Source organism: Schistocerca piceifrons, chromosome 3 (genome assembly GCF_021461385.2).
Source record: "Schistocerca piceifrons isolate TAMUIC-IGC-003096 chromosome 3, iqSchPice1.1, whole genome shotgun sequence".
Classification (NCBI taxonomy): Eukaryota; Metazoa; Arthropoda; class Insecta; order Orthoptera; family Acrididae; genus Schistocerca; species Schistocerca piceifrons.
Window position 1 is genome coordinate 597,154,734 of NC_060140.1, and position 13,718 is coordinate 597,168,451.

At 42.7% G+C, this 13,718-nt stretch overlaps 1 protein-coding gene across 1 annotated transcript in view; it reads left to right on the forward strand.

The window, feature by feature from the left end:
• LOC124788230 (membrane-bound alkaline phosphatase-like) overlaps window positions 1-13,718 on the forward strand; it is a 179,221-nt gene that overhangs the window by 161,926 nt on the left and 3,577 nt on the right. Inside the window, exons 8-10 of the mRNA XM_047255412.1 lie at window positions 1,579-1,770; window positions 7,424-7,543; window positions 12,799-12,993. Of these exons, the coding sequence (XP_047111368.1) occupies window positions 1,579-1,770; window positions 7,424-7,543; window positions 12,799-12,993 (507 nt within the window). The remainder of the gene's footprint in view (window positions 1-1,578; window positions 1,771-7,423; window positions 7,544-12,798; window positions 12,994-13,718) is intronic.

Here is a 13,718-nt window from a genome sequence, read left to right on the forward strand (position 1 = left end):
TTAGTTAAATTCCAGATTATTGAGACTCGTTCCAAAAATAGAAGCAAATGAATGATTGCACTTGTTCTGTGATGGACCACAAACCATACACGGCCACAATATACGAAAAGTTGAATAGAGAAAAGTTTTTGACAAATCTGCAAAGCTGCAAAATTGGGCAGTACACAATACCTCCAAAGTATAGCCTAGCAGGCATGTCTTCACCTAGCTAGTCAAAGATTGTAAAACATTAAGCAGTCAATAACCTGGTGAGGAACGTCTTTGCATCCCAGTTGCCACTCAGAACTCGCATAAGAATGAATAACTCGGCACTTGACACTTTAACGAACGACTTTTCGAGGGTAACAAAGCAAAATCGAGCACACGCTTTCATTCTACACTAGCTGACTATCCAGCATCGCCTGGATATGTATTTATTTTAGTCTTCTGTTAGTCGATTTCCTCCTTCCCCATCACTTTATCCATCGCATCCTCCTACCTCTCGTTCTCTCTTTGTTCATATCCTTCTCCTCCTCCTCTCTTTGTTCATCTCCTCCTCCTCCTCCTCCTCCTTCTCCTCCTCCTCCTCCTCCTCCTCCTCCTCCTGCTCCACCTCCACCACCTCCTCTCTTTGTCCATCTCCTCCTCACTCTCCTCAGTCGATCTTATACTCCCTTCTCTGTCGATCTCCTCCTCTCTCTATTCATCCCCTCCAACGTAGCTGTGTCTCCTCTTTCCCACTCTGTCAGTCACCTCCACTCCCCACATCTCTTCCCTCCCCAATAGAATGTTGGTGGTTCTTAAAATTACAGTATATCTATCCAGATAGTGACTAATATGTGGACCTTATTCGATTGAAATTGTTGACGTGGTTTAGGTTGACGTTAAACCTGTGACCTTTTCCGCAGACGCCGTTTTGTAATATATTTCACATATATTTAAAATATGACACAGGTATTTGTATATACAGTTCACCTGCATCTCTAGCGAATTACACCTTGCAGTTTGATTTTTACGTGGTTCAGTGTCTATATCGTATTCCCCGAACTCTGTGTCGTTCAGTGGTATAATTTTCCTGGTACATTCAGCGGTATATGTGAATAACGGCTACAAAATGCGTCGCGAATACGCTTCGTAGTGAAGAAGATATAAACTAGAAGTTTATCACTTATCCGTCAGTTTTACTGCCTGAACAACGAAACTGTAGTAAGCCATATACTTTTTCACGTTCATGAGTTTTGTAAGGGTTGTCAGTGAGAGAAAGTTTCGTAAAGATATGAAATTATGTGTAAAGTTTGTTGCAAGTCGCGAATTGCTCCCATTCTCAAATACCAGGATGAATAAAGTATGGGTGTTTGCCGACCATATGCTACATTGCTCTTTCACCCCAAACCCCACCCCTTTGATGGGTAGGTGGTTGTTACTTATGCATCAATTCTTTCCAGACAGTAAGCGATGTGTGTACCAATTTTGGTTGAAAGCGGTCCAGTGGTTTAGGTGGAGATGTAGACACACACACATACGTACTTACATTTTCATAGTACGTAGGGCTATAAAGTGTATTGCAACTCAGACCTAAGGTTGTTCGCCGTTTTCCAGGTGCACGCATCGACATGGCGCACCACAGTAACAGGGCGCATAAGGCGCTGGACGAGACGATCGAGTTCTCGGAGGCGATCCGCGTGGCCGACCAGCTGACGGACGAGCGTGACACGCTGCTGGTGGTGACGGCCGACCACGCGCACACCATGTCCTTCAACGGCTACCCGGCGCGCGGCAACGACATCCTCGGTGAGTACGCGCCACTCAGCCAGCACACCGCGAACCAGTTTCCAAAGTGGGCACAATCACCAGGAGGGGAGCAGCGCGCGGAGCGAAAAATATGAAATAGGTCTCTAGAATATATAAACGTACATATACAGGGTGTTACAAAAAGGTACGGCCGAACTTTCAGGAAACATTCCTCACACACAAAGAAAGAAAATATGTTATGTGGACATGTGTCCGGAAACACTTACTTTCAATCTCATTAATCTACATGGAAACACACAGCAACAGAACGTACCAGCGTGACTTCAAACACTTTGTTACAGGAAATGTTCAAAATGTCCTCCGTTAGCGAGGATACTTACATACACCCTCCATCGCATGGAATCCCTGATGCGCTGATGCAGCCCTGGAGAATGGCGTATTATATCTTCATTTGGTACGGGCGATGCGTAGACAAGATGGCGCTCTGAGCACTATGGGACTTACCATCTGTGGTCATCAGCCCCTAGAACTTAGAACTACTTAAACCTAACTAACCTAATAACATCACACACATCCATGCCCGAGGCAGGATTCGAACCTGCGACCGTAGCAGTCGCGCGGTTCCGGACTGAGCGCCTAGAACCGCTAGACCACCGCGGCCGGCCGTAGACAAGAGCTTTCAAATGCCCCCGTAAATGAAAGTTAAGAGGGTTGAGGTCAGGAGAGCGTGGAGGCCATGGAATTGGTCCGCCTCTACCAATCCATCGGTCACCGAATCTGTTGTTGAGAAGCGTACGAACACTTCGACTGAAATGTGCAGGAGTTCCCTCGTGCATGAACCACATGTTGTGTCGTACTTGTAAAGACACATGTTCTAGCAGCACAGGTAGAGTATCCAGTATGAAATGATGATAACGTTCTCCATTGAGTGTAGGTGGAAGAACATGGGGCCCATTAAAGACATCACCAACAATGCCTGCCCAAACGTTCACAGAAAATCTGTGTTGATGACGTGATTGCACAGTTGCGTGCGGATTCTCGTCAGCCCACACATGTTGATTGTGAAAATTTACAATTTGATCGCGTTGGAATGAAGCCTCATCCGTAAAGAGCACATTTGCACTGAAATAAGGATTGACACATTGTTGGGTGAACCATTCGCAGAAGTGTACCCGTGGAGGCCAATCAGCTGCTGATAGTGAACGCACACGCTGTACATGGTACGGAAACAACTGGTTCTCCCGTAGCACTCTCCATACAGTTACGTGGTCAACGTTACCTTGTACAGCAGCAACTTCTCTGACGCTGACATTAGGGTTATCGTCAACTGCACGAAGAACTGCCACGTCCATTGCAGGTGTACTCGTCGTTCTAGGTCTTCCCCAGTCGCGAGTCATAGGCTGGAATGTTCCGTGCTCCCTAAGACGCCGATCAATTGCTTCGAACGTCTTCCTGTCGGGACACCTTCGTTCTGGAAATCTGTCTCGATACAAACGTACCGCGCCACGGCTATTACCCCGTGCTAATCCATACATCAAATGGGCATCTGCCAACTCCGCATTTGTAAACATTGCACTAACTGCAAAACCACGCTCGTGATGGACACTAACCTGTTGATGCTACGTACTGATGTGCTTGATGCTAGTACTGTAGAGTAATGAGTCGCATGTCAACACAAGCACCGAAGTCAACATTACCTTACTTCAATTGGGCCAACTGGCGGTGAATCGAGGAAGTACAGCACATACTGACGAAACTAAAATGAGCTCTAACATGGAAATTAAGCGTTTCTTGACACATGTCCAAATAACATGTTTTCTTTATATGTGTGTGAGGAATGTTTCCTGAAAGTTTGGCCGTACCTTTTTGTAACACCCTGTATACACGTATATTTTGTCTAGTGTAGATTGCAGAATCTGGAGAAAGTGCGGTTGTGGTATTAATTCTTGATAATAATGTGTGTGAAATCGTATGGGACTTAACTGCTAAGGTCATCACTCCCTAAGCTTACACAACTTATTAACCTAAATTATCCTAAGGACACACACACACACACACACACACACACACACACACACACACACACACACACACACGCCCGAGGGAGGACTCGAACCTCCGCCGGGACCAGAATTCTTGATACTTTGTTGAAATGTTACTTCATTTTAACATCACTAAGTGGATGTAAGTTTAGAATTATTGAAAAAATAAATTATGCTTTCATTTTTTTTTCACAGTATGTCCCAGTGAATATTTATCATTTTTAGAGTATGTGACCTTACATTTTTTACTAAAGATGAATTGATAGATGTAATTAACAACAATTTAAGAACTGCATCTGCTTGGGCAGCTGTTTGTAATTTGCTCCGATCTGACAAATCAATCATTGGAAGTGTGTTCTGTTACTTTGTACATCGATAGAAGAACGTTCGGATCAATGTTGTAGCTCCAGTAGTAAAAATACATTTTTGTTGTTAATGTGTAAGATCTCCTTAGTGTGAGCTGAGTTAAGACGGATGATGGATTGAGAAGGATGTCTCCTGTTCCGAAACTTACGGATTGTTCGTCAAGTAAACGGAATAAGGAAGTAACAATGTGTGCAGAGAGCAAACAGTTTCGGTGGTTGCGCTACGAATGTTGGGCGTGAAGAAAGTTTGCAACCGACATGAAGGAACTGGATGAATCAGAACTACTCCCAGAACCGGCAGAAAACCAATATTGACCTAATCAAGGCCATAGAATCTGCCGTCTTTCTGTGAAAGATCGTCAGCGTACCGCAAAAGACATAAATGACATCATGAAGACTTCAGGGGTTGAAGTTTCAGATCGAACCGTCAGACAGAAACTTTGTGAAAATGGTTTGTTAGTGAAGACCCCCAGGAAGAATCTTATCTGATCAAAATGCAGAGGCAGAAACGTGTGCAATGGGCATTGACGTAGAGGGAATGGACGGAGGCAGACAGGGCTAGAGTCATTTGGAGTGACGAGATTAAGATCAGCATCTTTGGAAGTCATGGACTTAAGTTCATTCGACGTCGACCGGGCGAAGACTTATGGCGTCAGAACACCACTGCTACTATGGAACATCCCGTCAGTGTCATGGTATGGGGCTGCATGTCAAGTCATGGCATTGGACATCCGGCAGTGTTACAGGGCAACATTACCACAAAAAACTACAAGATGTAGTCTTAATGCTGTAATAGCTGCGTTCTATCCGCGATTTGAAGGTAACAATCATCAGTGCATCTTTCAGCAGGTCAGCGTGGTTGCCATACCGCCAAAATCCGTAGCAAATGGTTCCATCACCGTCAAATTAATATGCTACCGTGGCCTGGCAACCGTGAATACCTCAGCCGATTTGAGACCTTGAGATCAAGGCTTAAAATCATGGTTTCACGACTAAATGCAGTAACAAAAGGGAGTTCCTAGAGGCCATCGTCATTTCGTGGTTCAGAGTAACCAAACCAAATATCTGCGGCATTAGGTGGACTCGATGCAGCGCAGAGTCGAGGCAGTGATTAAATCAAAAGGATGTACCACAAAATACTAAGAAATATTGCAACAACTTCTGTGCCAAGTAAAGTGTTACTTTTTGAAATCGTTGGGTTGTGAGTATTGTTTGAAATTTTAAAATTATGAATTTTTTATATCTGAAAGTTAATTTTCGAACAGTGAATATTGAGGCATGTTTCTGAAAATGTGTAATGAATTATACCGTATATTTCTACAAAAATTAACTCTGGAATGCAATTTTTCATGAATCTATATAAAGTGAGCAAATTTAATACCACAAATGTCTACCGAAGGAAAGATAACGATGCTTCTTTGGACGCCAACAAGTACCGAAGACAAGATTATGGTCGTTGACATTTACATCATTCGTCATTACTTCCGCCAAAACTAACAGGTGAGAACGGCAAGACTCCAATATGCAATCTATAGTTTCCCCTCTATGTAATTAATAGAGGACTTAGGGAATATCCAAAAAGAGAGAAGTGCTTCTGCACGCTAGTTCGTTAGGCAATGCAAAACCGTCAAGAATATACTCCACACAACTCCAGTGGTAGATGCATCAAGAAATGCCTTGTGCGTTGCGGTGTGATGTACCGTTAAAAATTTGAGAGCGTACTGTGCTAGAAATTACCAAAAATATATCTCACAAACAGCGGTTTCCTGCCTATGCCAAGTTTAACAGAAACGCTTACCTTAGAAGAACGCGTTTTAGTTGGGCTTTAACACGGCACATGTTCACTAGAACAGCCTGTTAATATGCATACAGTCTAATGTGTGCGACATATATCTCCTCAGAATTTCGCTGCCTTACCTCAGTGGCACGCACAATAACTAACAACAAACGATATCTGCTGCGTATGTAGTCGTACAAACTAGTGCATAATTGATTGATGTGTATCTTACGATGGCAGCACTGAGCCCATTCACATACTGTTGAAAAAGAAAATAAAGGTAAAAGGAAAAAAAGTACTATGAAACGTGGCTTGAAAAGCAAATTGTGTTTCTTTAGACAATATGAGACGTCAGCCAGACTCATATAACGTAGATACGCTTACATTTAACCGATATATTACTTTAAACAACTCAAGTTACCGCCATGACAGTACCTTTAAGATAAAATTCGATTCGAGGCGTACCATTAGGTTTCCCACCCGCCCACCATTCGCGACAACAACATGAGACGGTGGAAATAATAGCGGTACGCAAAATATACACGCTCCAGTCACACTGATGTGACCACCGCCTATGTTCGACGTCGAAGAGTATCACTGGGGGGAGGGTAACAGCACTACCAGTTTGAGTGTATGTAAAGAGGGACACGTAGAACACTGCAGGCGTTGTAATGCGGAAACGGAAAGATTTATTTGGCGTCCAGAAGGGCATCATCGTTGGCTTTCGTGGCAAGGCAGAAACATCTCGGGAACAGCTAAGTTTGTAAACGGTTCGCGCACCGTAGTGGTTCAAGTATACCGTACGTGGCAAAATGGCACTATCCAAAACCGGCGCCGAGGCATCTCTGGTGCGCTACGGACCGTAGATGACAAGGGTGAATGACGGCTGTGGAGATGGGTACCGCTGAATGGACATGCAGCTGCTCAGCAATTGGCCACCCAGATGAAACGATGGGATACACCATTGTCTCCTCAGCGACCGTTCAGCGAACGTCACCGCGTATGGGACTCTGCAGCAGGCACGTGTTTCGTGCACCCACGCTGATTGCTTTTCGTCGACGACAAAGGCTGGAATTTCCACGCCAGTACGACAACTGGAGAGTACACTGAGTGGCAACAAGAGGCCTTTTCAGATGAAACATGTGTTTTGCTCCATTAGACAGATGACCATTGGCATGTACAGTGTGTTAAGTTGCCCACTAAACTGGTTATAAACTGGTTAGCGAATTCCTTTCTGACTGAGGTGGCCAAAGTTAAGTTCGATGTTAACTTGTTGATAATTTAAAGCATTACTTTCTACACTCCTATACACCCATATTGTGACTGATTAACCCATGGTCGAATACTGAACACCTTGCTTCATCGCCGTGGCAGTGTAGCCACTCTGTTTTTCGACCTTATTGTTGCCTGTGTTTGGGATTATCCTTGTAGAGTCGACACTTGAAGCTCATTTGCACTCTAACTCGTTCTGCTATAATGTGTCAGTAATTATTTTCATCTTGTTCTAGGTGATGCTGGGACAGACGAGGAGAAACTGGCTTATACAACACTCAGCTACGCTAATGGACCCGGCTACCAGAAGCCTGGGAAGAATTGCCAGCGACCAGACATACGGGAAGACGACAAGAGTAAGTGTATATCCCTTAGGTTAAAACGTGCTGGCTGATTAAAGTCTCTATCACAACCCAAATAATTACACAAAGACATATGACTTTCAGTCGATAATGTCTCGCCTCCTTTGATGCCATTCAGTAACATTTTTCCGTAGTTTCTTACCCTTCACTTCATCACGTTGTTGTTGTTGTTGTTGTTGTTGTGGTCTTCAGTCCTGAGACCGGTTTGTTGCAGCTCTCCATGCTACAATCCTGTGCAAGCTTCTTCATCTCCCAGTACCTACTGCAACGATTTTTTACCTGCCCTACAATACTAAATTGGTGACCCCTTGATGCCTCAGAACATGTCCTACCAACCGATCGCTTCTTCTAGTGACGTTGTGCCACAAACGTCTCTTCTCCCCAGTCCTATTCAATACTTCTTCATTAGTTACGTGATCTACCCATCTAATCTTCAGCATTCTTCTGTAGCACCACATTTCGCAACCTTCTATTCTCTTCTTGTCCAAACTATTTATCGTCCATGTTTCACTTCCATACATGGCCACACTCCATACAAATACTTTCAGAAACAACTTCCTGACACTTAAATCTATATTCGATGTTAACAAATTTCTCTTCTTCAAAACGCTTTCTTTGCCATTGCCAGTCTACATTTTATATCATCTCTACTTCGACCATCATCAGTTATTTTGCTCCCCAAATAGCAAAACTCCTTAGTATCAGTTATTTTGCTCCCCAAATAGCAAATCTCCTTAGTAATTTAAGTGTCTCATTTCCTAATCTAATTCCCTCAGCATCACCCGACTTAATTCGACTACATTCCATTACCCTCGTTTTGCTTCTGTTGATGGTCATCTTATATCCTCCTTTCAAAACACTATCCATTCCTTTCAACTGACAGAATTACAATTTTAATACCTACTCCGAATTTCTCTTTTGTTTCCTTCACTGCTTGCTCAATAAGAAGATTGAATAACATCGGGGATAGGCTACGACCCTGTCTCCCTTCCCAACCACTGCTTCCCTTTCATGTCCCTCGACTCTTATAACTGCCATCTGGATTCTGTACAAATTGTAAATAGCCTTTCGCTCCCTGTATTTTACCCCTGCCACCTTCAGAATTTGAAAGGGCGTATTCCAGTCAACATTGTCAAACGCTTCCTATAAGTCTACAAATGCTAGAAACGTAGGTTTGCCTTTCCTTAATCTAGCTACTAAGATAAGTCGTAGGGTCAGTATTGCCTCACGTGTTCCAATATTTCTACGGGATCCAAACTGATCTTCCCCAAGGTCGGCTTCTACTAGTTTTTCCATTCGTCTGTAAAGAATTCGCGTTAGTATTTTGCAGCTGTGGCTTATTAAACTGATTGTTCGGTAATTTTCACATCTGTCAAAACCTGCTTTCTTTGGGATTGGAATGATTATATTCTTCGTGAAGTCTGAGGGTATTTCGCCTGTCTCATACATCTTGCTCACCAGATGGTAGGGTTTTGTCAGGACTGGCTCTCCCAAGGCCGTGAGTAGTTCTAATGTAATGTTGTTCTCTCCCGGGACCTTGTTTCGACTCAGGTCTTTCAGTGCTCTGTCAAACCTTTCACGCAGTATCGAATCTCCCATTTCATCTTCATCTATATCCTCTTCCATTTCCATAATATTGTCCTCAAGTACATCGCCCTTGTATAGACCCTCTATATACTCCTTCCACCTTGCTGCTTTCCCTTCTTTGCTTAGAACTGGGTTTCCATCTAAGCTCTTGAAATTCATACAAGTGGTTCTCTTTTTCTCCAAAGGTCTCTTTAATTTTCCTGTAGGCAGTATCTATCTTACCCCTAGTGAGATAAGCCTCTACAACCTTTGAGATAAGCCTCTACAACCTTACATTTGTACTCCAGCCATCCCTGCTTAGCCATTTTGCACTTCCTATCAATCTCATATTTGAGACGTTTGTATTCCTTTTTGCTGCTTCATTTGCTGCATTTTTATATTTTCTCCTTTCATCAATTCAATTCAATATTTCTTCTGTTACCCAAGGTGTTCTACTAGTCCTTGTCTTTTTACCTACCTGATCTTCTGCTGCCTTCACTACTTCATCCCTCAAAGCTACCCATTCTTCTTCTACTGTATTTCTTTACCCCATTCCTGTCAATTGTTCCCTTATGCTCTCCCTGAAACTCTGTATAACCTCTGGTTTAGTTAGTTTATCCAGGTCCCATCTCCTTAAATTCCCACCTTCTTGCAGTTTCTTCAGTTTTAATCTACTTCATCACTTTACCCTGTTCCAAACAAAACAAGATGGAGGATGTGCTGTGCAATAGCTTCAAATATTTACTGTGCACACTTTCTACAAGAGGAAGTTGTTGATGGGAAGTTAATAAAATGTGCGTGGGAAAAAAATGTGAAAATTTGACTTACTCGTTCAGGATATGGTGACGTTTAAACACAGTATGCATACCACGGTACTATTTATTTACTTTTTTTTATTTTATTTTTTTTTTTTTGTAATCGGGAAGATTTTTTCACCTAGGAATATGCATATGAGGAATGGAACAACCTTTATACCTTTCTATTTTGAACATGAAGAATGTGTTAAAGTATAACTGAGGTGCTGAAGGCATTTATTTTCTCGCCTTGTAAAGCCACAAGTTGAAATAAGACCAAGGAAATAGTTCATGAAAGTATATGTTCTATTCGTGGATTTCTGTTGGTGTTTAACTGGAACAGTGAAAAATCGAAGAAATAAAATCAATTAAATGAAAATTTGTCGAAGTGAAGCAGTTCAAATCGATGTAAATTAAGATTTACCCAAGGAAGTCAGGGAAAACCGTACAAATTTGTGTGGTAAGAGAGCAACACTAAATCCAACGTTCACTCGGTTAACAATATGAGTTGAATATGAATGATTCCGCATGTGCCCTATTTCATGGTTGTGTCCTGACCTCTGGAATGCAATGAATATATAACCGTCGGTAGAAAGACGTTGTTTCAAGCTGGTAACGTCTTCATTTTGGATTAGTTTTCTATTGGAGGGAGCTTCCGCATTTGCATTACTGAGACAAGACCGAGGAAGGAGTTTCTATATAGGGAAGACGTTGAATCCTACTGATAGATTGAGACAAACATTAAAACGTGAAATCGTGGTCTAGGAATATACATATTGACAACGCCAATTTGGTTTAATCGACGCCAATTTGGTTTAATCATTTTAGGATAGTATAAGGCCTTGGCGCATCTGAAAATTTTCGATATGAAGTGAAATCCATAGTGCGACGACAATTTTTATTATTATACACTAGAATTAGGGAAATAAATTCTGCAGTCATATACCAGTAACTCTCTAAAAAGAGATTCAATGATTTTCCGAACGATAGTTAAAGTATTTTATCTGTCGTTCATGAAGCATGTACGGAGTGATCAGTATTTTTACTCCGTACATAACGGATGTAAAAAAAAAAAAAAACTGGTCTTATATAATGGACGTGTCTGCAGCTCGTGATCTTGCGGTAGCGTTCTCGCTTCCTGCGCACGGGTTCCCGGGTTCGATTCTCGGCGGGGTCATGGATTTGCCTCGAGATGACTAGGTGTTGTGTCGTCTTCATCATCATCATTCATCCCCATTACGATCGGAGAAAGCCAATGGCAAACAACCTACGCTTAGGGCCTTGCCTAGTCGGCGGTGCGGGTCCCCCGCATCGTCCCCTTTGCTCCTTGGCGTATGTGACATCATCATCATCATCATCATCATCATCGTTATAATGGACGTATTGAGGATAAGCAGCATCTGTGAGGCTGTACGTAATCTGCTCGGAATAATACGAGATTTTCCTTACAGCGTGATTGCTATCTTATGCACTATATTTCCAGAGAAGTGTATTATTTTTCGTTTGCATGAACATCATAGTAAGTGGTATATCTGCAGTGTACAGTAAGTTACGAGTAAAACATATGCAAGAGACTTCGTATTGTCTTGCCTACTCTGAGGCCCATAATTTCTTCAAATGGTAGCATACAATGTTGTTGTTGTTGTTGTTGTTGTTGTTGGTGGTGGTGGTGGTGGTGGTGGTGGTGGTGGTGGTGGTCTTCAATCCGAAGACTTATTTGATGCAGCTCTCCATGGTACTCTATGCTGTGCAAGCCTCATCATCTCCAAATAACTACTACAACCTACATTCTTTTGAACCTTCGTTCTGTATTTGTTTCTTCGGCTCCCTCGATGATTCCCCACCACTCCCCTCCCGTCCGCCTACTCCCCTAACTCCCTCTAATACTGAAGTGGTGATCCCTTGGTATCTCAGAAGGTGTCCTGTGAGGCGATCCCTTCTTCTAGTCAAGTTGTGTTTCCTCGCCCGTTCTTCTCAGTACATTTTCATTAGTTACATGATCTACCAGTCTAAACTTCAGAGCCTCCTGTAGCACACATTTCAAAAGCTTCTACTCTCTTTTGTCTAAAGCATTTATCTTCCACGTTTCACTTTCATACAAGGCTACACTCCAGACAAATATCTTCAGAAAATATTTCTTAACACTTAAATCTCTATTCAATGCCATAAAATTTCTCTTCTTCCGAAACGCTTTTCTCGCCATTGCCAGTCTACATTTTTTATCCTGTCTACTTCGTCCATCATCAGTTATTTTGTTGCCAATGTAGAAAACTCGTGTGCCACTTTGAGTCTCGTTTCCTAATCTAATTCGCCCCACAGCACTTGATTTAATTCGACTATATTCCATTCCTCTTGTTTGCTGCTGCTTCAAATCCTTTTCTGGCTCTGACAGAATTACAACGTTATTGGCAGACCTGAACTTCTCCCTGAACTTTAATTCCTTCAACAAATTCTTATCAGGCTACAACCTTGTGTCACTACCATCTCAACTACTGCGTCCCTTTCATGCCTCTCGACTCTTACAACTGCCTTCTGGTTTCCGTAAAAGTTGAATGTAACTATTCGCTCCCTGTATTTTTCCCCGCTGCTATCTTTAGAACGCCAAAGAATATATTCGAGTCAACATTGTCAAAAGCTTCCTGTAAGTCTACATAGCTCCATTGCTTCTAAGAGAAGTCGTAGGGACGTTGTTGCATGGCATGCTCCTACATTTATCCGAAATCGAAATTGACCTTCCCCGGGCCGGCTTCCATCTGTTCTTTTTTTTTTTCAATCAATTGTCTCAGTAATGTAGAGCCACGACTTATTATACTGTTAATATTACTTTTTGTCATTTTAAAGTTCATAGTGTAGCATGTAGTTATAATTCAGCGTGGCCTCTTTTTGCAGGTGAAAAGAACTACAGATTTCGCGGTATGGTTCCACTGGGATCTGAGACGCACGGTGGGGACGACGTGGCTGTGCTGAGCCGGGGACCCTGGTCTCACCTGCTCACCGGCGTCTTCGAGCAGAACTACATCGCACACGCCATGGCCTACGCTACATGCGTCGGAGACGGACTGACCGCCTGCAACGACAAACGGAGTGCGTATAAAGGCTACACACTACTATCAGAACGCTGAACAGGCGTCTTGCAATTCGAAAGGAAAATCCTTTTTGCGTACCGTATCGTAGTTGCTGTACTTTGTACAAGTTTCCTGGGCCAAAACCTAAATCTCCCCGCATTATCATAGAGTAAGGGCCTATGGGATAGGGGCGTTTCGCTCTGTGGCCCCCTTTCGTCCTTTTCGAGGGGTGCTGTACCACGTTTGGCTCCCTCATCATCATCGCACCATAATTAACAACACAAAAACAAGACTAAAACCTTACCTGCTCTCACCACAACGACCTACACTGAACAGGTCAATTTACAACGCAACGTAGCGAAGGAAAGGTGCCACAGTGGCCAAGAAGAGAAACATACTCCACTTTATCGGCTGAACAATTCATCGTGGACTTCCAGCCAACAAATATTCATGACTTAAATTTGCCACCATTTTATTTTTGTTGCTTCATACATAATAACTAATTCTGTGAATAGATTTCGTTAGCAGGCCCATATAATCAACAAGAGAGTCATGCACGGATTTCGAACAGTGAAGAAAAGCGGAGTAAATGCAGTAACCACACGTTTATATCTTTCTGGATTTTGTGGCAGTATTTTGTCGACTTGTACTGTATGATCAGAAGTATCAGGACACAAATTAGGAGACATTAATATGGAGTGCTCGGGCCTCCGTCTTTATGACGTCTTCAGCTTTGATGGGGTC